At 43.9% G+C, this 26179-nt stretch overlaps 1 protein-coding gene across 1 annotated transcript; it reads right to left on the bottom strand.

Moving 5' to 3' along the window:
* Nucleotides 1–325: 325 nt before the first annotated feature.
* LOC118085106 (vitelline membrane outer layer protein 1-like) lies at nucleotides 326–4382 on the bottom strand. Its single transcript, XM_088668994.1, has 3 exons — nucleotides 4212–4382; nucleotides 3019–3116; nucleotides 326–620 (listed from the first exon to the last, which is right to left on the bottom strand). Exons 1-3 carry the CDS (start codon nucleotides 4380–4382, stop codon nucleotides 326–328), a joined length of 564 nt encoding a protein of 187 aa, XP_088525120.1.
* Nucleotides 4383–26179: the final 21797 nt, after the last annotated feature.

Genomic DNA, 26179 nt, shown 5'->3' with positions numbered 1-26179 from the left:
TGCCTGAGATGGCTGGTGATTGGCAAGTGGGTGTGATTTGTTCAAAGCAACCTCATGGGACAAATTGAGGGGCTGGTGGGCCTGGCTAGATCAATGGGCTAAAGATATCACACTACGGCTCTAGGATGGATACCCTCTTTGACATTGCATTGGCCTCCTATCCAAAACCAATTCATGCAGGCTTAAAGAATTGAGCTCAGGAAGGGACAAAGCTCCAAAAGGTACACACAACTCTTTTGTTAAGATTTATTGTTGGTTAAGTTTCATGCCAACAAACCATTAGAACACAGGCAGCTGTGTTGTAGCAGGATGAAGCCCAGGTGATTCAGTCACAGCAGGCGAACCTGACATCATTAAGTGCTGTGCTATCACCTGGAGCTGGAGCCTCCACCTTTGTTTGGATCCCGCAGATGGCACCAGTGGTGCAGCGCTCGCTCCACTGGCCATAAGTACCGAAGTCCAGTCCCTCGCCCTCCAGTACAGTCCCATCTCCACAGCGGAAACGGATGTTGTTGGCTGCTGTATCATCACCTGCCCCTTTTGGGGCTTCCGTTCTCAGAGCGAAGGCAACCAGGTAGGTCTTGGCGGGGCATTTCTTATCGTCTGTCCACTCTCCCCAGCTGCAAAAAAAGGACAATGTGATAATGTCTGCCTCTCTGGAAATAGGACCCAAATTGGAATGAATTGCTTTCCACACGAAAGTCAAGAGGGCAGTTGCCTCCTTAGATTTTTTTAAAGGCTTCTTTTGTAGACCTCATCAGGTATAGTATGTCTACCAAACCTCATCTTCTAAGAAGGGCTGTGTGTTGTGAGCCCTGGATTAGGTGGATTTGCCCTGTGCCACCCAGGGGTCACCCACACCACACCCTCCCAATCTGCCCCTGGAAAAATCTAGGGATGGAGCTAAAGAATCTTTAAAGGGGTTTTAAACCGTAATATTCTCTTAAGAATGGGTTTTTTTTTAAGGCCAGGGTTCATCAGTGCTATGCAGGATTTACTCCCCTGCCTAACAGATATTAAGCAGAATGACCTGATTCTGTGTGGTGGTGCTGCTCCCTCATGAAGTCCAGTGACCAGCACCATGCAGGATGGGATCCACTCACTTAAGTGGTAGTGACTTTCCTTTTTAAAAAAGAAAAAATATATCTTTCACTATTTTTCATATTTACCCCCTCCTTCCCTGGACTTCCCTCATACTCCCGTTTTGTTTTATTTCCATATTGTTCACCCTGCGTATTGTTCCCCCCAATTTTTCCCAATACATATAGTCTTATTTTTTGTTGTATACAGTTGTGATTGTTTCCTCAAACCCTGCCAATGAGGCCATTTCTTTATGTTGCCTCTTCATATATGTTGCAAATGGTTCCCATTCTCTATTAAAGTATTTGTTGTCCTTTTCATGTAGTTTATCTGTTAGTTTTCCCAGTTCTGCATATTCCATAAGTTTCCCTTGCCATTGTTCTTCCGCTCTTCCAAGTTTGTGGTAATATAATTATTGCCGCTGTTGCTGCATACATAAATAATTTCTTTTTTTTACATCTTGGTCTAAAATTCCTAGGAGGAATGCTTCTGGTTTCTTAACAAAAGTCTTGTTAAACATTTTTTTTCAATTCATTATATGTTGTTGTTGTTGTTTAGTCGTTTAGTCGTGTCCGACTCTTCGTGACCCCATGGACCATAGCACGCCAGGCACTCCTGTCTTGCACTGCCTCCCGCAGTTTGGTCAAACTCATGTTCGTAGCCTCGAGAACACTGTCCAACCATCTTGTCCTCTGTCGTCCCCTTCTCCTAGTGCCCTCAATCTTTCCCAACATCAGGGTCTTTTCCAAGGATTCTTCTCTTCTCATGAGGTGGCCAAAGTATTGGAGCCTCAGCTTCACGATCTATCCTTCCAGGGAGCACTCAGGGCAATTCATTATATATCATTTCCCAATAATTTCTAATATTTTTGCAATCCCACCACATATGATAAAATGTACCATCTTTTTCTTTGCATTTCCAACAAGTTTTTGATCCCTTTTTATACATTTTGACCACTTTCTCTGGTGTTATATACTATCTATACATCATTTTCATATAATTCTCTTTCAGGAAGATACAATCTGTAAATTTTAGGTTCACCTTCCACATCTTTTCCCAATCTTCAAGATGTATATTATGACCTAAATCCTGAGCCCGCTTTATTTGTGCTGACTTTACCATTTCATCTAACATTCCCCCACAAAGTAGGAGATTATACATTTTTTAAAGTAATTTCGTATCACTCTTGACTATCTCTTTTTGAAAGTTTGAAACTGTATAACTAAAACCTTTCTTATCGTCTTCCTTAAACTGTCCCTTTAATTGTCTATGATGTAACCAGCTCTGTAAGTGGTAGTGACTTCCTGCAAGAAAGCCACTGGCAAAGCAGCACCTGCACCCCACAGGATCAAGGTCTCTGCTTAACAGCTGTTGAGTGGAGGCATTGATCTTTTAGGCCAGTGCCTCCAGCAGGAAGGAGAGCTTCAGTATTGTGCCTACTTTCTCTCAGGAAGGCACAGCCACTGGTTAGGTAGGTCTTGACCTTTTCATACAGCTTTTTTGCTCAGCCTGCCTCTCCTTCCTGCCTGTGGTCCTGACCCCTAACAGTCACAGATATTCATGAGGACCAGACAGAGAAGTTAGGGGACCACATTTGACCCCTGGACTTGAGGTTCCCCACTCTCAGGATAGATGGTGGTTTCCTCTTGCTCTCTCTTTCCTTGGGATGTGTGGTCCTCAGGAAGAAACTCTGCTTTTCCTGACCTTTGTACTCTGTTGTTGCAGTCTCTTTCCTCTTTGTTATGTGGGGCTTGGGTCCCTCTAAAATTCAGAAGGCAACCTAGAGTTGGTATCCTTAGACTCCGAGAGCTGAGAATGAGGCTGATAGACCCTGACCTGATATTATCCTGCCCTGGTGCTGAAGCATAATAGATTTCAGCCAGCTCCTCACACCATCACTTTCCAAAGAAAAAAGAAAAAAGTCAAGAAGATGCTCACGGTCCGACAGTAGATTCTACAATTGCACCGCTACTGCAATAGAGACTGATGCCATTGAGGGAAGTATCATCAGTAGTCATACCTTGTTTTTCCTGTACCTGGTGGAAAAGAGAGAAAGAGACTGCAATAAAGCAGTTTTTGCAAGCTATGACTCTGTTTTATATTCTTTATTGAAAAATAAAAAGTACAAAATTTCAAGTGTACAAAGTAAGACCAGACACAAAATCAAAGAAACAAGAAATAGTACCCATGTAGAAAACAAAACAGAAAAAAGATATTGTTTTATGTTACAAAAGGGGGGTTGTTATTGTAGTTAACTGAACTAGGACTCTGACAACACTCACATTCAGACTGCGTCTGCAGTCTAAATTTTCCAAAGTATTCCCGTAGCTTGCAACCTGAATTAGCAGTTATCTGTTCATAATTACAGGCCCCTACTTGTGTACAAGTATTACCGGTTATGGATTAAGGTTTACATTCCCAGCTGCATCAAAAGACAGTAGCTTTGTCCAATGGCCCAATGGCCCAAAGAAAGCAAATTTTATAAGAAAAAAATGATATTCTAATGACTGGCTAAGGCACCCTTAATCCCTCTCCTATGTCTTCATATTCAACAGCAGGTTTCCTCCAGTTTGTGAAGTTAGGGTTGCCATATTATTTCAAGAAATAAAATCTGGACACAAAAATGTTGTTGAGCTTTTTGGGGAAAGTTGTTGAAATCCTGGACATGTCACCCAAAATCTGGATGTATGGCAAGCCTCCTAGAAAGCACTTATCAAGGTTGCTTCCACACTTACAGTTTAGTCTGTATTTGCCAATTGGGCGCTCACTTTTCAGGGAGATAAACCTGACCACAATATTGCCAGCTCATTGCACTCCAAACTTTTCTGTATCCTTCTCCCTTTTTCCTCCAGTCCATCCAGATTCATGGTAGTTTTCCTTTATGTAAAATCCAATTCACTCTAAGCCTCTCCAATGTGGATAGACAAAGTGGCATGGAGACTTTTTAGAGCTATTAAATCTTTAAGCATGGCAGTCAACACTTCAAAGCACCTTGCAGGCAGCAACATACAGGCAATGGGTTCAGAAAGAAAGATGGGAAGCAACGAGAGAGAGAGAGAGAGAGAGAGAGAATTATTATGACTACTCCTTGGGATCAGGGTATCAAAAAGAAGATATAGAGAAGCCTTTACCTTCAATGAGAATCCGTATGCATATCCTGAAGGACATAATTGAAATTTTCCCCATTCTCCCCACTCCCCACCATTGGTCACTGTGAGGACTCGATTATCGTTTTGACGTCCTGCCTCACAGAGATGGTAGGTGAGGAACAGGAATACCACAGCACTGATAGAGAGATCCATGGAAGGTGGACTGCACCAGATCAAGCTGAAAAAAATTAGTGGAAGAATAACAGCCTTGAGAATTTATTCCCCAGAAATTGTGGTTCTCTCTCCTCTACTCAGAATCTTCCTGAATCTTGTGATTCCCCCCTGAGGGAAGTGTGATCACTTCTGGTTGATGAGTAAAATCAATTAATGGCTTTTCTGGCTACACTTCTGATTTCAATAGACAACTCAGAGTTGCTGGACATTGGGGCTAGATCAATTCCTCAAACAGAAAGGCAGGGCAGATTGGCAGGAATTGGCTGATGTAAGCTAACTAACTAAAATGTTCAGCTTCCAGTTCTGTTCTGCCTTAATGGAGGCAGACCCCATGACAGCACGAGACTGTTGGTGAGGGGAAACAAAGATGATTGAGGGTAATTATCCTTCCAGATTCCCCCCAAGGGCAGGGAGAAATAGGCTTCACTCGCAGTTCGTCTTTCTACCCGTGCTCTTGCTCCAGCAAGGAATGCATGGGGCAAGGAGGTGCTGAGTGCAAAAGCACTTTGCCTGCTGAAAACCCTCCAATGCCTCCATCAAGAAGCAGAGGTTCTCATATTAATTACAGCTTAATTGGACTAAAGTACAGGTGCATGCTAGGAAAGATGAGATCACGAACTGAGTCATCTGCAGTTCGACAGACCACTCTTCTCCTCAGGCTGAGAGGGAAAAGGGTAAAAACAGGTGATTTATTGGGACAGAGTGACTTTTGCAGCTGTTGTTAAAGTTGCAAAGCAATGAAGCACAAGGCAGAGCAACAGAGAAATTTCTATAACAACAATGGGATATCAGCTCTGCCCAAGGCATGATGGATAACAGTGACAGCCGGGGGAAAGAAAGACATAAGATCTTACAAGGACTGAAAGAAAAACCATGGACAGAATAATTGCCACACACAGGAAAAACAAAGATACTTTGTACTTTTATAAATCATTTAATGTGTCATCAGAAATAGAAATTATTAATATTGCAGTTGTTGTATAAGGGATTATTATTATAACTGGAATGTAAAGAAAATTAATAAGATTTTGGAATGCAGAAATAAAGCAAATAATCGAGACTTCCGGTTCACCGCCAGCGCTGACCGGTGAGGTCTCTTCGAGCTCCAAGGAACCTGGCTGTGTGAGGGGGGGGGGAGCTGTGAGAGCACTGCAGACCCCCAGAAGAGCCCCAGATCGAGCGTTCTGGAGATGAGAGAGCTCGGCTGTGCCCGAAAGCGACTCCTCTACTCTCTGGTAAGCTCTAGTAAGAGCCCCGTGAACGAGTGGAGTGCAAGTGTGACATTTCCGAGCAGATCGCTACCCTCGCACAGTGAAGCTCCGAGCCGGCAGTGGAGGAGCGGTGGATTTTTCCAAAAAAGAATTGAGGACATTGGAAACTGTGAGTAAAGGAAATTTAAGGAATCTTTCTAATTTAAGAATTGGCCATGGGGGGAGATTTAAAAGGAAGTTGATCTCCCCCTTTGAGAGGTCTGCGTCGCAGCTAACTTGCCCTTAGCCGAGAAGGGTGAAAGGAAGTAATCAATCACCAAGGATTGGACTTAAAATCTCCCCACCCCTGAGGCATGGTAAAGGGGAGGAGGGTCAATCTTATCAAAATCCCTGTAAAAATTGTTTCTGGATTGGGAAAAGTCCCCCTGTAAGCTGGGGTCAGGTCCCTGGAGGGAACAGCGAGCCGCCATTATGATGTCATAAAAGGAAGGAATTTATTTATGTCTTTGATCTGTGGAGCTTTCAAGTTGAAGAGAGTGCAAAATAAAAGACTGTGAATAAGAAGCTTGACAGGTCTTGTTTGACTAAAGTAAGAATAAGAATTAAAACAGGAACATGTACCAGTGCGGACAGAAAAACTGTTTTAAAGTTGGGGAATAAGAACCAGACCACTTCCTCTTTTGTATATTGTACAACTGGTTTTGTTCCCACGAAAATCAAGAGGACAAGGATGGCAGTAGACACAACACCACCTGAAAGTGCGGACTTTCATCAATTTCTTCTGGAAGAACTTTTGGATCTTTTAAATGAAATACGTCAATGAAATACACCTGTGGAAACAAGCCATAATGGTGCGGAATTTGAAACAGGAGTGACTTTAATTCAGATTGTGGAGCCATCAGTTATGGACAATGAAGAACCCAAAGAAAATGAAGAGAAAGAGCAAGGAGAATGGAACATTGTGCCCCCAGTGAGAGTGGGAGGACAAGACCTAGGATTACTGCAAGGGGCTCTGAGAGAGGAAATAGCATGGAACATTGCCCTCTCGGTGAGAGAGGGAGTGCAAGTTCCACGCAGCCTGAATGTTTGGGGGAAGAAAATTGTGAAAAGGCTGATTTAAGGAGCTGGCTGATCCACCGGGACACCCGGATTCCAGGGGAGGGGGGGCTGAATTAGATTTAAATGTTTAAATGTTTAAATGAATTTAGAAGAAGTAGCATTGGATTATATGGACGTTTTGGGGGGTATAAATTATAGGCTGTGGGGGGAATTAGGATAATTGATTAATTAACATCATTGATTAATAATGTTAGTTCATGTTTTTTGAAATTAGATTTGATTTAAGTATGATGTAATATGAACTGTTTAAGGTTAAGGGAAAATACGCTAAAATGGTATATGATTTAATTTGAATTAATTAATGTTAATGATAAATATGTTAGAATGTGTTAAGATATAAGATGAAAGCTGCTCAGTTTGATTTTAAAAAAGCAAGAAAAAAGAAAACGAACCCAAGGAGGGAGATCTGAGGAAGTCCACAATGTTAGGAATAGAGTTAAGATTTAAGATCTCTTTTTTTTCTATGTCTTTTTGCTCTTTCCCCCCCTTTTTGTGTTTTTTTTGTATTTTTGTATTAACTGAAAATGAATGAAAATTATTTGGGGGGAAAAACAGAAATAACACAAATAATCAAGCCATCAAATCTAGCAGGCTAGGGGCCACTTTATCAAATTAAATAATTTGATACTTAAATTATTGATATAAATAATTGTATTATAAACTGGTATTGTTATAATGAGGCTATTATTGGATTGTAAATGAAAACTAATAAAAATATTATTGAAAAAACTAAGATGGGCATTTCTTACCCACCCTTTGCCCTTGCTATAATGTCTCTCCTATGCAAACTCCCTCCATTTCTGTTTTATAGACTTGCAACCCTTCAAAAGAAACGCATACAGCCATACCTCAGTTTACGTACACCTCCCTTTGCGTACGCCTCTGTTTACAAATGCCACGGACCCGGAATTATTTACATCAGGGTCTGCGGCGCTCGTGTGCACAGTAGCAATCTCCACAGGTTGCGTGTGTGCAGAAACGATCTGCGCAGCGCGCATGTGTGCAGATGTGCCCTATCGGCGGTTTGTGCACGTGCAAAAGAGTGCCTTTGGAGAACGAACGCCTCTGTTTACGAACGCCTCCGTGGAATGGATTGCGTTCGTAAACCGAGGTACCACTTTATTTAAATACCCTGAAAACCTGTGTGAAAAGTGGGGTGCACTTTTCACAAAAAGGGCCTAATAGCAAGAACAAGAATACTTGGCTGAAACCCACCCAGCTCTACTTCACTCAAGTCTGACAGTTGACCAGGCCTGCATCATTCTGACTACATTGAAAGCCTTGCCTTTCTTTGCCCTCACTTGGAGTTCTACTTACCGTCTCTCAGCTGCCAATTACTCTGCAGGCAGAAGGAGAGAGTCCATAAACTGAGTGAAGAGACATGACTGTGAACAGGGAATTTAAAGGGTTCAGGACAATGAAATCTAGGAACTCTCTGTCCTGAGCAACACAACTCCCATGCTCCACTGATCCATCATGGAGCAGAGCAGATGGAGAGGGCTGTGAAGTCTTCCTGGTCCTGTGCTTTCCTCACCTCTATTACCAGTGGCTTCTACAAAGTTCCTGCACAAGCAGAAGCCATTTCCCAGGGGGAGTGGAGAGACCTAGCAGAAGGGTGAGGACATCATTTATTTATTTATTTAAATAAATCATTTTTATTGGATTTTCTGCTGATCCTCCCCTACCCCTTACAAATTAACATATTAAACATAATTTACATTCTTCTTACAACAACAAATATTTTTTGTCATATTTACATTTCACAATTTATCAGAATTAAGATTTCTATTACCTCATATTTTCTGTTGCTTAAATTGACTTCCATTCTTCCTTTGCTGTCTTTTTATAGGCAGGTTTTCTTTGTGCATTGTTTAGCCATTGTATTAGTAATTTCATAAGATACCGGTAAGTTACAGAGAGTAATATACATTGTTAATGTCATATCTACTACTGTGGGCAAGAATCCTGTAGAAGAAATGGAGTGGCCCTCATAGTCAACAAAAGAGTGGCAAAAGCTGTAATGGGATGCAATCTCAAAAATGACAGAATGATCTCGATACGAATCCAAGGCAGACCTTTTAACATCACAGTAATCCAAGTTTATGCACCAACTACCGGTGCTGAAGAAAGTGAAATTGACCAATTCTATGAAGACCTACAACACCTTCTAGAAATGACACCAAAGAAGGATGTTCTTCTCATTACAGGGGATTGGAATGCTAAAGTAGGGAATCAAGAGATAAAAGGAACAACTGGCAAGTTTGGCCTTGGAGTTCAAAATGAAGCAGGGCAAAGGCTAATAGAGTTCTGTCAAGAGAACAAGCTGGTCATCACAAACACTCTCTTCCAACAACACAAGAGACGACTCTACACATGGATATCACCAAATGGGCAGCATCGAAATCAGATTGATTATATTCTCTGCAGCCAAAGATGGAGAAGCTCTATACAGTCAGCAAAAACAAGACCTGGAGCTGACTGTAACTCAGATCATCAGCTTCTTATAGCAAAATTCCAGCTTAAACTGAAGAAAGTAGGAAAAACCACTGGGCCAGTAAGATACAATCTGAATCAAATCCCTTATGAATACACAGTGGAAGTGAGGAACAGGTTTAAGGATTTAGATTTGGTGGACAGAGTGCCTGAAGAACTATGGATGGAGGCTCGTAACATTATACAGGAGGCAGCAACGAAAACCATCCCAAGGAAAAGGAAATGCAAGAAGGCAAAATGGCTGTCCAACGAGGCCTTACGAATAGCGGAGGAGAGGAGGCAAGCAAAATGCAAGGGAGATAGGGGAAGATACAGGAAACTGAATGCAGATTTCCAAAAAACAGCAAGGAGAGATAAGAGGGTCTTCTTAAATGAGCAATGCAAAGAAATAGAGGAAAACAATAGAATGGGGAAAACCAGAGATCTGTTCAAGAAAATTGGAGATATGAAAGGAACATTTCGTACAAAGATTACCATAATCAAGGACAAAAGTGGTAAGGACCTAACAGAAGCAGAAGACATCAAGAAGAGGTGGCAAGAATACACAGAGGGATTATACCAGAAAGATATGGAGGTCTCGTACACCCCAGGTAGTGTGGTTGCTGACCTTGAGCCAGACATCTTGGAGAGTGAAGTCAAATGGGCCTTAGAAAGCACTGCTAATAACAAAGCCAGTGGAAGTGATGATATTCCAGCTGAACTATTTAAAATTTTAAAAGATGATGCTGTTAAGGTGCTACACCCAATATGCCAGCAAGTTTGGAAAACTCAGCAATGGCCAGAGGATTGGAGAAGATCAGTCTACATCCCAATTCCAAAGAAGGGCAGTGCCAAAGAATGCTCCAACTACCGCACAATTGCGCTCATTTCACACGCTAGCAAGGTTATGCTTAAAATTCTACAAGGCAGGCTTAGGCAGTATGTGGACCGAGAACTCCCAGAAGTGCAAGCTGGATTTCGAAAGGGCAGAGGAACCAGAGACCAAATAGCAAACATGCGCTGGATTATGGAGAAAGCTAGAGAGTTCCAGAAAAACGTCTACTTCTGCTTCATTGACTATGCAAAAGCCTTTGACTGTGTCGACCACAGCAAACTATGGCAAGTTCTTAAAGAAATGGGAGTGCCTGATCACCTCATCTGTCTCCTGAGAAATCTCTATGTGGGACAAGAAGCTACAGTTAGAACTGGATATGGAACAACTGATTGGTTCAAAATTGGGAAAGGAGTACGACAAGGTTGTATATTGTCTCCCTGCTTATTTAACTTATATGCAGAATTCATCATGCGAAAGGCTGGACTAGATGAATCCCAAGCAGGAATTAAGATTGCCGGAAGAAATATCAACAACCTCAGATATGCAGATGACACAACCTTGATGGCAGAAAGTGAGGAGGAATTAAAGAACCTTTTAATGAGGGTGAAAGAGGAGAGCGCAAAATATGGTCTGAAGCTCAACATCAAAAAAACCAAGATCATGGCCACTGGTCCCATCACCTCCTGGCAAATAGAAGGGGAAGAAATGGAGGCAGTGAGAGATTTTACTTTCTTGGGCTCCTTGATCACTGCAGATGGTGACAGCAGTCACGAAATTAAAAGACGCCTGCTTCTTGGGAGAAAAGCAATGACAAACCTAGACAGCATCTTAAAAAGCAGAGACATCACCTTGCCGACAAAGGTCCGTATAGTTAAAGCTATGGTTTTCCCAGTAGTGATGTATGGAAGTGAGAGCTGGACCATAAAGAAGGCTGATCGCCGAAGAATTGATGCTTTTGAATTATGGTGCTGGAGGAGACTCTTGAGAGTCCCATGGACTGCTAGAAGATCAAACCTATCAATTCTTAAGGAAATCAGCCCTGAGTGCTCCCTGGAAGGACAGATTGTGAAGCTGAGGCTCCAATACTTTGGCCACCTCATGAGAAGAGAAGAATCCTTGGAAAAGACTCTGATGTTGGGAAAGATTGAGGGCACTAGGAGAAGGGGACGACAGAGGACAAGATGGTTGGACAGTGTTCTCGAAGCTACGAACATGAATTTGACCAAACTACGGGAGGCAGTGCAAGACAGGAGTGCCTGGCGTGCTATGGTCCATGGGGTCACGAAGAGTCGGACACGACTAAACGACTAAACAACAACAACAACAAAATGTCATGTTTACATTTCCCCCTTTGTTAAATAAATCAATAAACTTTTGATATTCATCTATTGCAGACTTGTGCATTTTATTCCAGCTCTACTGATCCTGCATGTTTAAGATTCAAATTGTTTCCTTTATGTAATCCATGAATTTTTTCCCATTCCTTGTCAAATATTTCGTCACCTTGATGTCTAATTTCCCCCATTAATTTGGCAACCCCCACATATTCCATTACCTTTTGCCGCCAATCTTCTACTGAGGATATACCTGGTGTTGCTTCCAGACCTGCGCTAACAGCAGCCTCGCGCCTGTTCTCAGCTACCATCCCTAACAAGAAGTCCTCAGGTATTTTCTTTAAGGTATACTTAAATATTTTCTTTAATTTATTGTATAAGGTAAAGGGTAAAGGGACCCCTGACCATTAGGTCCAGTCGTGACCGACTCTGGGGTTGTGCGCTCATCTCACATTATTGGCCGAGGGAGCCGGCGTATAGCTTCCAGGTCATGTGGCCAGCATAACAAAGCCGCTTCTGGCAAACCAGAGCACCACATGGTAAACGCCGTTTACCTTCCCGCTGTAGCGGTTCCTATTTATCTACTTGCATTTTGACGTGCTTTCGAACTGCTAGGTTGGCAGGAGCTGGGACCAAGCAACGGGAGCTCACCCCGTCACAGGGATTCGAACCGCCAACCTTCTGATCAACAAGCCCTAGGCTCAGTGGTTTAACCCACAGCGCCACCTTGGGCCCCTATACAATTCATTGTATATTTCCCCCCAAAAGACTTTGGCTTTCTCACATCTCCACCACATGTGGGGAAAAATCTCCCACTTCTTTTTCACACTTCCAGCACATCTTATTGCCTGTTTTATACATTCTGTATAGTTTAGTTCACGTGAGGTACCATCTCTACATCATCTTATAGATATTTTCCTTTAATAACAGAGACACCATAAATTTAATTCCTGAGGTCCATAGTTTAATCCACTTGTCAAAATCTAGATTGTGGCCTATGTCCATAGCCCATCTCGTAATCACTGCCTTGACCTCCTCATGGACAGTAATCCCATGGACAGTAATACTAAAAGGGAAGGGAGTTTATGATGGTTGGGAGTTTGTTAAAAGGGAGATATTAAAAGCACAACTTCAGGCAATACCAATGAGACGGAAACATGGAAGGTGCCTAAAGAAGCCAGGCTGGCTATCTAAAGAACTTTTGACTGAGTTAAGATTTAAAAGGGATATGTACAAAAAATGGAAAAGGGGGGAAATCTCCAGAGAGGAATTCAAACATATAGCCAGCACGTGTAGAGACAAAGTCAGAAAAGCTAAAGCACAGAATGAACTCAGGCTCGCTAGAGAGGTTAAAAGCAACAAAAAGGGCTTTTATGGGTATGTCCGTAGCAAAAGGAAAAACAAGGAAACAGTGGGGTCACTCAGAGGAGAAGATGGTGAAATGCAAACAGGGGACAGAGAAAGGGCAGAACTCCTCAATGACTTCTTTGCCTCAGTCTTCTCCAAGAAAGAAAACAACGCCCGACCTGAAGAATATGGAGCAGATGATTCAGCAGGGGAAACACAGCCCAGAATAAGTAAGGAGGTAGTACAAGAATACTTGGCTAGTTTAGATGTATTCAAGTCTCCAGGGCCAGATGAACTACATCCAAGAGTATTAAAAGAACTGGCAGAGGTGATTTCAGAACCACTGGCAATAATCTTTGAAAATTCCTGGAGAACAGGCGAAGTTCCAGCAGACTGGAGGAGGGCAAATGTTGTCCCTATTTTCAAAAAGGGGAAAAGAGAGGACCCAAACAATTACCGCCCAGTCAGCCTGACATCAATACCAGGAAAGATTTTAGAGCAGATCATTAAGCAAACAGTCTGTGAGCACCTAGAAAGAAACTCTGTGATCACTAAAAGTCAGCATGGGTTCCTGAAAAATAAGTCATGTCAGACTAATCTGATCTCATTTTTTGACAGAATTACAAGCCTGGTAGATGAAGGGAACGCTGTGGATGTAGCCTATCTTGATTTCAGCAAGGCCTTTGACAAGGTGCCCCATGATATTCTTGTAAAGAAGCTGGTAAAATGTGGGCTAGACAATGCTACCATTCAGTGGATTTGTAACTGGCTTACTGACCAAACCCAAAGGATGCTCATCAATGGCTCCTCCTCATCCTGGAGAGTAGTGACTAGTGGGGTGCCACAGGGTTCTGTCTTGGGCCCAGTCTTGTTCAACATCTTTATCAATGACTTGGATGATGGGCTTGAGGGCATCCTGAGCAAGTTTGCAGATGACACCAAATTGGGAGGGGTGGCTAACACCCCAGAGGACAGGATCACACTTCAGAATGACCTTAACAGATTAGACAACTGGGCCAAAGCAAACAAGATGAATTTTAACAAGGAGAAATGTAAAGTACTACACTTGGGCAAAAAAAATGAAAGGCACAAATACAGGATGGGAGACACCTGGCTTGAGAGCAGTACATGTGAAAAGGATCTAGGAGTCTTGGTAGACCACAAACTTGACATGAGTCAGCAGTGTGATGCAGCAGCTAAAAAAGCCAATGCAATTCTGGGCTGCATCAATAGGAGTATAGCATCTAGATCAAGGGAAGTAATAGTACCACTGTATTCTGCTCTGGTCAGACCTCACCTGGAGTACTGTGTCCAGTTCTGGGCACCACAGTTCAAGAAGGATACTGATAAGCTGGAACGTGTCCAGAAGAGGGCAACCAAAATGGTCAAAGGCCTGGAAACAATGCCTTATGAGGAACGGCTTAGGGAGCTGGGTATGTTTAGCCTGGAGAAGCGAAGGTTAAGGGGTGATATGATAACCATGTTCAAATATATAAAAGGATGTCATATAGAGGAGGGAGAAAGGTTGTTTTCTGCTGCTCCAGAGAAGCGGACACGGAGCAACGGATTCAAACTACAAGAAAGAAAATTCCACCTAAACATTAGGAAGAACTTCCTGACAGTAAGAGCTGTTCGGCAGTGGAATTTGCTGCCAAGGAGTGTGGTGGAGTCTCCTTCTTTGGAGGTCTTTAAGCAGAGGCTTGACAGCCATCTGTCAGGAATGCTTTGATGGTGTTTCCTGCTTGGCAGGGGGTTGGACTGGATGGCCCTTGTGGTCTCTTCCAACTCTATGATTCTATGATTCTATGATTCTATGATCTTTGGTGTGCCACTCTAATAGGAATTCATAGATTTTTTATAACAGTTTTACATTATTTTGCACACCAGTATTTTATCTAATTCAGATCTTTGACGTTTGAATCCTCTTGGTTTTTTTGTCACTTAAATAGACATTGTGTACTTGATGATATTCAAACCAACCTCCCATACCATCTTTTAACTCTTCATACGTTCTGATCTTGATTGTGTTATTTTCCTCTACCAACATCTCTCTGTAAGTCAACCATTGTCTTTCCATATTTAATTTCTTTACTGAAATGTACTCGGAGTCGAGAGTGAATTTCATGCTCTTTATTCAGCTCATAGTCATCAAGGAGAAGAGGAGAAGAAGAATCCTCTTTTCCCAAAACCATCTGCTTATATACATTATTTACACAATGGGCCTTGCGTGATTGGCTACTTCAGGGCTACACCTGTGGGCCAATTATATTGTGGATTGACTTCTGCCTGCAGCCTGATTGGCTGCTCCTACAGGCCAATCAGGTAGCAGATTCACTTCTGCCCGCCGCCTGATTGGCTGCTCCAGCAGGCCAATCAGGTTGCGGATTCACTTCCACCTGGAGTTGGATTGGGTAGCTCCCGCTGTTTCTGAATCCTATTGTTCTAGGATTCAGCTCAGTACATAACATTTACCGACAACACTTCTTGTGGGGATAACCACTATCCTTCTGGACCGTCTAGAGGGGTTGGGAGCTGGAGGCACTGTTATACAGTAGTGGTTCCGCTCCTTCTTCCTGGGCCGTGTTCAGAAAGTGGTGTTGGGGAATGAGTGTTCCGACCCCTGGGCTCTCACTTGTGGGGGGCCTCAGGGTTCTGTCCTCTCCCCCATGCTTTTTAATATCTATATGAAGCCGCTGGGAGAGATCATCAGGAGGTTTGGGCTGGGTGTTCGTCAGTATGCAGATGACACCCAGCTCTACCTTTCTTTTAAATCAGAACCAGTGAAGGCGGTGAAGGTCCTGTGTGAGTGCCTGGAGGTGGTTGGAGGATGGGTGGCGGATAACAGATAGAGGTTGAATCCTGACAAGACAGAAGTATTGTTTGTGGGAGACAGGAGGCGGGCAGGTGTGGAGGACTCCCTGGTCCTGAATGAGGTAACTGTGCCCCTGAAGGACCTGGTGCGCAGCCTGGGAGTCATTTTGGACTCACAGCTGTCCACGGAGGCGCAGGTCAATTCTGTGTCCAAGGCAGCTGTTTATCACCTCCATCTGGTACGCAGGCTGAGACCCTGCCTGCAGACTGTCTCGCCAGAGTGGTGCATGCTCTAGTTATCTCTCGCTGCAATGCGCTCTATGTGGGGCTACCTTTGAAGGTGACCCAGAAACTACAACTAACCCAGAATGCGGTAGTTAGGCTGGTGACTGGGAGCAGCCGCCGAGACCACGTAACACCAGTCTTGAAAGACCTACATTGGTTCCCAGTACATTTCCGAGCACAGTTCAAAGTGTTGGTGCTTACCTTTAAAGCCCTAAATGGCCTCGGTCCAGTATACCTGAAGAAGTGTCTCCACCCCCATCGTTCTACCCGGACACTGAGGTCCAGTGCTGAGGGCCTTGTGGTGGTTCCCTCGCTGCGAGAAGCCAAGTTACAGGGAACCAGGCAGAGGGCCTTCTTGGTAGTGGCACCCACCCTGTGAAATGCCCTCCCACCAGATGTCAAAGAGAAAAACAACTACCAGACCTTTAGGAGACATCTGAAGGCAGCCCTGTTTAGGGAAGCTTTTAATGTTTAATAGATTATTGTTTTATAATGTTTTGTTGGAAGCCGCCCAGAGTGGCTGAGGAAACCCAGCCAGATGGGCGGGGTATAAATTATTATTATTATTATTATAATCATCATCATCAACAACAACATTATAGGGGATTGGAATGCTAAAGTAGGGAATCAAGAGATAAAAAGAACAACTGGCAAATTTGGCCTTGAAGAATGAAGCAGGGCAAAGGCCAATAGAGTTCTGTCAAGAGAACAAGCTGGTCATCACAAACACTCTTTTCCAACAACACAACAGATGATTCTACACATGGACATCACGAGATGGGTAGCATCAAAATCAGATTGATTATATTCTCTGCAGCCAAAGATGAAGAAGCTCTATACCAGGGGTCCCCAGACTTACCCGCCTTTGGGCCGGTGCCCGCCGCGCCGATTGCGTGGTGGGCCGGAGGGCGGGGGAGTGTGTGCCCGTGCGCATGCGCACACACACTTACTGGCGCGGTGGCGCGCTTCCAGGTCGGAAAAATCGCCGAAAATTGTTTGTGCGCATGCGTATGGGCCTTCCCCCGACCCGGAAGTGCACCTCCCCTGATCCGGAAGTGCACAAGAAATGACCTCTTCTGGGTCAGGAGAGGCCCATACGCATGCGCAGAAACGATTTTCGGCACTTTTTTCAGATCTGGAAGTGCGCTGCCGCGCAGCGCGTCTTAAGAACGGGCGGCGGCAGCGGGCAGCGGGGGTCGTCGCGGGCCGGATTGGGAGGCCAATTGGGCCGCATCTGGCCCGCGGGCTGTAGTCTGGGGACCCTGCTCTATGCAGTCAGCAAAAACAAGACATGGAGCAGATTGTGGCTCAGATCATCAGCTTCTTATAGCAAAATTCCAGGTTAAAACTGAAGAAAGAAGGAAAAACCACTGGGCCAGTAAGACAAAATCTAAATCAATTCCCTTATGAATACACAGTGGAAGTGAGGAACATCTTTAAGGATTTAGATTTGGTGGGCAGAGTATCTGAAGAACTATGGATGGAGGCTCGTAACATTATACAGGAGGCAGCAATGAAAACCATCCCAAGGAAAAGGAAATGCAAGAAAGCAAAGTGGCTGTCCAATGAGGCATTACAAATAGCGGGGGAGAGAAGGCAAGCAAAATGCGAGGAAGATAGTGAAAAATACAGGAAATTGAATGCAGACTTCCAAAAAATAGCAAGGAGAGACAAGAGGGCCTTCTTAAACGAGCAATGCAAAGAAATAGAGGAAAACAACAGAATGGGAAAAACCAGAGATCTGTTCAAGAAAATTGGAGTTATGAAAGGAACATTTCGTACAAAGATTACCAAAATAAAGGACAAAAGTGGAAAGGACCTAACAGAAGCAGAAGACATCAAGAAGAGGTGGCAAGAATACACAGAGGAATTATACCAGAAATATATGGAGGTCTCGTACACCCCAAGTAGTGTGGTTGCTGACCTTGAGCCAGACATCCTGGAGAGTGAAGTCAAATGGGCCTTAGAAAGCACTGCTAATAACAAGACCAGTGGAAGTGATGATATTCCAGCTGAACTATTTAAAATTTTAAAAGATGCTGCTGCTGCTAAGGTGCTACACACAATATGCCAGCAAGTTAGGAAAACTCAGCAGTGGCCAGAGGATTGGAGAAGATCAGTCTACATCCCAATCCCAAAGAAGGGTAGTGCCAAAGAATGCTCCAACTACCGCACAATTGCACTCATTTCACACACTAGCAAGGTTACACTTAAAATTCTACAAGGCAGGCTTAAGCAGTATGTGGACCAAAAAGTCCCAGAAGTGCAAGCTGGATTTCGAAGGGGCAGAGGAACCAGAGACCAAATTGCAAACATGCGCTGGATTATGGAGAAAGCTAGAGAGTTCCAGAAGAACATCTACTTCTGCTTCATTGACAACGCAAAAGCCTTTGACTGTGTTGACCACAGCAAACTATGGTAAGCTCTTAAAGAACTGGGAGTGCCTGATCACCTCATCTGTCTCCTGAGAAACCTCTATGTGGGAGAAGAAGCTACAGTTAGAACTGGATATGGAATAACTGACTGGTTCAAAATTGGGAAAAGAGTATGACAAGGCTGTGTATTGTCTCCCTGCTTATTTAACTTATATGCAGAATTCATCATGTGAAAGGCAGGGCTGGTTGAATCCCAAACCGGAATTAAGATTGCCGGAAGAAATATCAACAACCTCAGATATGCAGTTGACACAACCTTGATGGCAGAAAGTGAGGAGGAATTAAAGAACCTTTTAATGAGGGTGAAAGAGAAGAGCACAAAATATGGTCTGAAGCTCAACATCAAAAAAACTAAGATCATGGCCACTGGTCCCATCACCTCCTGTCAAATAGAAGGGGAAGAAATGGAGGCAGTGAGAGATTTTACTTTCTTGGGCTCCTTGATCACTGCAGATGGTGACAGCAGTCACGAAATTAAAAGACGCCTGCTTCTTGGGAGAAAACCAATGACAAATCTAGACAGCATCTTAAAAAGCAGAGACATCACCATGCTGACAAAGGTCCATATAGTTAAAGCTATGGTTTTCCCAGTAGTGATGTATGGAAGTAAGAGCTGGACCATAAAGAAGGCTGATCGCCGAAGAATTGATCCTTTTGAATTATGGTGCTGGAGGAGACTCTTGAGAGTCCCATGGACTGCAAGAAGATCAAACCTATCCATTCTGAAGGAAATCAGCCCTGAGTGCTCCCTGGAAGGACAGATCGTGAAGCTGAGGCTCCAATACTTTGGCCACCTCATGAGAAGAGAAGACTCCCTGGAAAAGACCCTGATGTTGGCAAAGATTGAGAGCACAAGGAGAAGGGGACGACAGAGGACGAGATGGTTGGACAGTGTTCTCGAAGCTACGAACAAAATTTTCTGTCCGTTTTATTCCTGGAGGGAATAATGATATGCCCGCCAGTTTCTGGACTATTTCCTGGTACAGCTTTGGAACCTTGGCAGCAGCTAGTCTTCTGCCATTTCATTTTTCTGTAAGTCCCTTCATTCTCGAGACCCTTATTCCCTTCATTCTCGAGATTCTTATTCCATTTTGTTTTTCTATTGTTACATACATCATATATCCGTAACATTCATATTGCATTCCCTCTTCCCTCCCCTCCTGGCCTTCCCCCAACTTCCACTTCTGATTTATTTTCCCCTTATTTCATACTGCTGTTTCTAAAAAGAATACACTATATTATTTCTTTATCTTCTACATATTTTTGCTAATAAAGGTGTGAGTGTTTATTTAAATCCTGCCATCAAGTCAATAGTCTTCTTTTGTTTCTGCAAATATACTATAAATGGTTCCCATTCTCTTTCAAAGTCACTGTTGTCTGTTTCCCGAAGTCCGTCCGTCAATTTTGCCAGTTCTGCATAGTTCATCAGTTTTTCTTGCCATTGTTCTTTAGTTGGCATTTCTCCAGGATTCCAGTTTAGTGCTATCAAAATTCTCGCCACTGTGGTGCTCAAGGCTCTTGAGGGTTGGGCCAGGTTGCAGCCACCAAAGTCGCCAGGTAGGAGGCCGGTCACATTTGACATTTTATGCGCTGTGCGCTGTAAGTTGACACTAGTTTGATGGTCTATTTATGAGGTGAGACTCTTTTTGGCAGCTTTTTCAATAGATTTTTTTGGTGCACTGCATTTGGGCGAAGGGGTGCTGGAGTCAGCACAGTGAAGGGCTCCCAGGGGCTTGCATTTGCAGGACATTCAGCTGTCTGATGCTGAGCTGGTGCTCACTATTCGAAATTCCAAAACGGACCAGTTGGGCAAAGTAGAGGTGCCTTGATGAGGCTGCCTGCCACTGGTAAGCCCAGCCCTTGTACAGTGAAAGATGCCAAGAGACATTTGTCACTTTGCCCACCTGTGGATGGTCCCTTCCTGGTCCATAAGGATGGGTCACTGTTAAAGTAGCATCAATTTGCTGCAGTAATGCGTAAGGCGCTAGCAGCGTGTGGCCTGCTGGCCAGGGACCTTGCACCTCATTCTTTCCTTATTGGGGCAGCTACTACCACTGCACTTGGGGCTTTTCCGTTGACAGGATTAAGGATCTGGCTGCTGGAAATCTGACACAGGGTTATTTCTGGAGGCGGTGCTGAGGTGCAGTTATTAATGTGGTTTTGTTCACTCCTAGGTCCACCTGCCCTGCACGTCTGGATAGTCGGGCACAGCATTGTCCCCTGAGCCAACAAGAGGGATTCTGGATTCGGACGCAGGCTCGGATATCCCAACCACGTGCGTGTCTCATGGGTGTCCAGATGAGGAATGCCTTGGGAGGGGCTTCTCCCAAGCAGTGTGGGCGAAGGTGTCTGCAGAGGCACGCCCGCAGTGGTGGTGGTGCAGTTGGGCATAATTGCCAAAAGCCGCCACTGAGCTTGCGGTCCCACATGCAGGAGGACTTTGAGGAGTTGAAGGCAGCTCTTCCTGGACTCAAAATTTGGTCACTGATGGCAGTGACGTGTGTGGCAAAGTAGCCAATGCCCAGCTGCCACCAAGAGGGCCAAAATGCGCATCCAGAGCGCTGTGGCCTAATAGGTTCTGGCCTTGGTCAGGGATGGTGAGCCGTCACCCAAGCATTACCTTCCATGATTCGTCCCTTTACAGACTTCATGGGGTTCATCTGTCTGTGATTGGGAATAACCTGTGGCTGACCTCCGTGTCAGCGGGGTTAAGGGATTGGTTACAGGTGTGAGTGGTTGGCGGCAAGCGCGGGTGCTGGTGTGGTGGAAAGGCACTGGTTCAGGTGATAGGGATGGGAGAACGCTCTGGCCATCCCCATGTGAAGGGTATTCCGTTAAAGGAATCCAGCGACTCAAATGGTTTGGTCAACCCCTGAGGGGGTTGTGCCCATGCCTGAGTCAAGGGTGAATTTATTTAGGGGGGAGGTCTCTGGGTCTGAACATGCAAAACTGGCAAATCCAACTACCAAAGCTAATTGCTGAAACTAACTGCTGCTTGAAAGTAAGCATTGAAACAAATTGCTGAACTGTCCATTTCACCAATTGTTTGCTTAAATGAATCATCCATGGAATTGAATTTTTATCAGCTTAATCTGATACACTATAACCTTACTGGGCTGGAGGTAGTCTTGTGTCCATCCATGATCTTCCTGTTAGATTAACTGCAGTGAGTTATGGGTGGGGTGACTTTGAAAAGAGCACAGAAAGTTCCACATGGGGTATCAAGACTCTTAAAGGGCTTGTGGACAATTTCACTATATTGCACTAGTGATTTGTTGTCTACTTCTTAAATGGCTTGGGAGCCGCTTACTTCAAGGATCACCTCCTCCCAGGTGTACTTACCTGGATCCCAATATCAGAGGCTCTCTTCCAGTGCTCCTGGATACAGGGTTGTATATATAGTGTCTGCCTGGTTATGAAAGTGTTAAAACTGAACCTTTGAATCCTCTGGGTTTTAGATGTGGCTGTATATTTTAGTGATGTTGTATTTTCATCTTTATATTGTCTTATGCTTCACTATTGAAACTGTTGCTTTTTAATGATGTGGGGGCAGCTTCTATTGAGATTTCTTTATTGATTAAATGTGTTTATCCAGAGCAGCACAAAGTAATTACAACCAGCCATTAGTGCATTTTAGGGAGCAATCCTATGTTTCTTAGAGGGCCTCCTAGGGGCCTATGAAGTGGGGCATTTGCCATGCCTGGGTTCCCTTTTGGCAACATCTCTTCCCCCACCTCTTCATTTCACTTTAGTAAGCAGTTGTGCAAACTTCTGGCTTGCTGCATTCTGAGGCCTTTCCCTCCTCTTAGCCAGGTGACCTCTGCATCTTCCTAGGGCTGAGCACTATGAGAAGCAGCTCCTCCTAACCCACTTCTGTCTGCCACGACCACAAGAAATGAATGTTTCACCTTGTCACCCCTAGTTTGCACACACACACACACACACACACACACACACACACAAACAATGGCATATTGTCCTACCAAGTCCATAAGACACACCTAGTTTTTAGAGGAGGTAAACAAGAAAAAAAATCTTTTCTAGCGAGCCTTCAACAGCTCAGAAGAAGGAAGGAAGGAAGGAAGGAAGGAAGGAAGGAAGGAAAGTGAGAGAGAGGAAGAGAGAGGGAAGGAGGGAGGGAAGGAAGGAAGGACAGGAAGGAAGGAGAGAGAGAGAGGAAGAGAGAAGGAAGGAAGGAGAGAGAAAGAGAGAGAAGGATGGAAGGAGAGAGAGAGAGGAAGAGAGAGGGAAGGAAGGAGAGAGAGAGAGAAGGATGGAAGGAGAGAGAGAGAGGAAGAGAGAGGGAAGGTAGGCAGGAGGGAGGGAAGAGAGAGAAGGAAGGAAGGAAGGAAGGAAGGAAGGAAGGAAGGAAGGAAGGAAGGAAGGAAGGAAGGAAGCAAGCTACTATATTCTGCCAAGAAGGTGGCAGTCTGGGTCACTCAGCTACAACAGCCATTTACCAGTGCAGCAAACAGAAGAGGGGAGAACTTCTATTCTGGTCACCTGAGCATCTGGGACCACAGATGTGATCATGGATCCACTATTTGAATCCCCGCAACGGAGTGAGCTCCCGTTGCTCTGTCCCAGCTCCTGCCAACCTAGCAGTTCGAAAGCACACCAGTGCAAGTAGATAAACAGGTACCGCTGCGGCGGGAAGGTAAACAGCATTTCCGCAGGCTCTGGTTTTTGTCATGGTATTCTGTTGCACCAGAAGCCATTGAGTCATGCTGGCCACATGACCCAGAAAGCTGTCTGTGGACAAACACTGGCTCCCACAGCCTGAAAACAAGATGAGTGCTGCAACCCCATAGTCGCCTTTGCCTGGACTTAACCATCCAGAGGTCCTTTACATTTTACCTTTACTACTCAACTGCTCTCTAACCATAGTTTCGATTGCTGTGTTTCACGACTCAGAAGAAAATAACATATCTATTTGTCAATCCCTATATGACAGGAGCAGGGAAGCAATTTCACCCCAAGGGGTAGATTGGAATGTGGCCAATCTTCCATGGGTGGATGGGGCGAAAAGCAGAATAAAAATCCAAATAAATAAAAAAATAGGAAATAAATAAAATGAACAGGCACACACACAGAGAGAGAGAGAAAGAGGCAGGCAGACAGACAGACAAGTATACATACACACATTCAGAAAGCCAGAGATCCCTTTCCCTAATCTTTGCTCTCCAAGAGCAAGCAGAGTCTTTTCTCTGGTTTCAGCACTACAGTCTCCCATAGAATGAAGGTAAATGAAATGCTGCTTGCACTTTAAGAGTAAAGGCATTTGCATCCTCCTCCTCCACACTCCTGGAGTAGGAATATGTGCAAATGTTGCCTTCTACTCCCAAATAACAGCCCAAGGCTTACCGGTATCTCTGAGCTTAGCACTGTTGGGCAGAGTGCTAAAATTCGGGAAAAGACTCTGCTTGCACTTTGGGCTCTTGGTGGTGCTTGGTGCCAGGAGTACCAACTTGAATACAATATGGGGGGAGGCAGGTAAGCTGCACCCCACATAATTGATCATATGATGCACGCCATTGGAATGGCAATGCCTATCAACTTGGGGGGAGGCGTGAGTCGTGACCCCCTCAAATAGTTTATGGGGGAGGCAAAGGGACCTCGGCCCCTAGGAGTTGGTTGCTATGCTTGGTGCTAAGATTCCTTCAAATCCACAAATCTTACCGCATGGTGCTTAGATCAGAAAAAATAGATCTCTGTGCCTGAGATGGCTGGTGATTGGCAAGTGGGTGTGATTTTTTTCAAAGCAACCTCATGGGACAAATTGAGAGGCTGGTGTGCCTGGCTAGTTCAATGGGCTAAAGATATCACACTACGACTCTAGGATGGTACCCTCTTTAACATTGCATTGGCCTCCTATCCAAAACCAATTCATGCAGGCTTAAGGAATTGAGATCAGGAAGGGACAAAGCTCCAGAAGGTACACACAACTCTTTTGTTAAGATTTATTGTTGGTTAAGTTTCATGCCAACAAACCATTAGAACACAGGCAGCTGTGTTGTAGCAGGATGAAGCCCAGGTGATTCAGTCACAGCAGAGGAACCTGACATTATGAAGTGGACCTGGAAAGTCAAACATTGTTTGGATCGCACAGATGGCACCAGAGGTGCAGCGCTTGCTCCACTGGTCATAAGTACCCAAGTCCAGTCCCTCGCCCTCCAGTACAGTCCCATTTCCACAGCTGAACTGGATGTTGCTGGCTGCTTCATCATAAGGTATCCCGTTTTTGTTTTCCGTTCTCAGAGCGAAGGCAACCAGGTAGGTCTTGGCGGGGCATTTCTTAACGTCTGTCCAGTTTCCCCAGCTGCAAAAAAAGGACAATATGATAATGTCTGCCTCTCTGTAAATACGGCCCTAATTGGAATGAATTGCTTTCCACACGAAAGTCAAGAGGGCAGTTGCCTCCTTTGATTTTTTTAAAGCCGTCTTTTGTAGACTTCATCAATTATAGTATGTCTGCCAAACCTCATCTTCTAAGAAGGGCTGTGTGTTGTGAGCCCTGGATTAGGTGGATTTGCCCTGTGCCACCCAGGGGTCACCCACACCACACCCTCCCAATCTGTCCCTGGAACAATCTAGGGATGGAGCTAAAGAATCTTTAAAGGGGTTTTAAACCGTAAAATTCTCTTAAGAATTGGGGTTTTTTTTAAGTCCAGGGTCATCTGTACCTTCTAGGATCTGCTGCTCTTGCCTAACAGATATTAAGCAGAACGACCTGATTCTGTGTGGTGCTACTGCTCCCTCATGAAGTCCAGTGACCAGCACCATGCAGGATGGGATCCACTCACTTAAGTGGTAGTGACTTTCTTTTTAATAAAAGAAAAAATATTTTTATTGATTTTTCCATGTATACTGCTTCTAACAATATATCTTTCACTATTTTTCATATTTACCCCCTCCTTCCCTGGACGTCCCTCATACTTCCGTTTTGTTTTATTTCCATATTGTTCACCCTGCGTATTGTTTCCCCCAATTTTTCCCAATACATATAGTCTTATTTTTTGTTGTATACAGTTGTGATTGTTTCCTCAAACCCTGCCAATGAGGCCATTTCTTTATGTTGCCTCTTCATATATGTTGCAAATGGTTCCCATTCTCTATTAAAGTATTTGTTGTCCTTTTCATGTAGTTTATCTGTTAGTTTTCCCAATTCTGCATATTCCATAAGTTTCCCTTGCCATTGTTCTTCTGTTGGAATTTCTTCTGTCTTCCAAGTTTGTGCTAATATAATTATTGCTGCTGTTGTTGCATACATAAATAATTTCTTTTTTTCCCTTTTTTTACATCTTGGTCTAAAATTCCTAGGAGGAATGCTTCTGGTTTCTTAACAAAAGTCTTGTTAAACATTTTTTGCAATTCATTATATATCATTTCCCAATGATTTCTAATATTTTTGCAATCCCACCACATATGATAAAATGTACCATCTTTTTCTTTGCATTTCCAACAAGTTTTTGATCCCTTTTGATACATTTTGACCACTTTCTCTGGTGTTATATAATATCTATACATCATTTTCATATAATTCTCTTTCAGGAAAATACAATCTGTAAATTTTAGGTTCACCTTCCACATCTTTTCCCAATCTTCAAGATGTATATTATGACCTAAATCCTGAGCCTGCTTTATTTGTGCTGACTTTACCATTTTATCTAACATTTCCGAAGTAATTTCGTATCACTCTTGACTATCTCTTTTTGAAAGTTTGAAACTGTATAACTAAAACCTTTCTTGTTACAGGTAGGTAGCAGTGTTGGTCTGAGTCGAAACAAAATAAAAAAATTCCTTCAGTAGCACCTTAAAGACCAACTAAGTTTTTATTTTGGTATGAGCTTTCGTGTGGATGTACACTTCATCAGATACACTGAAACAGAATTAACCAAACCCTTATGTATATTCAGAGGGTGGGGGT

This window comes from Zootoca vivipara, chromosome 4 (genome assembly GCF_965207765.1).
Source record: "Zootoca vivipara chromosome 4, rZooViv2.hap1.1, whole genome shotgun sequence".
NCBI classification, from domain to species: Eukaryota; Metazoa; Chordata; class Lepidosauria; order Squamata; family Lacertidae; genus Zootoca; species Zootoca vivipara.
This window is presented reverse-complemented; position numbering and strand designations above follow the sequence as displayed.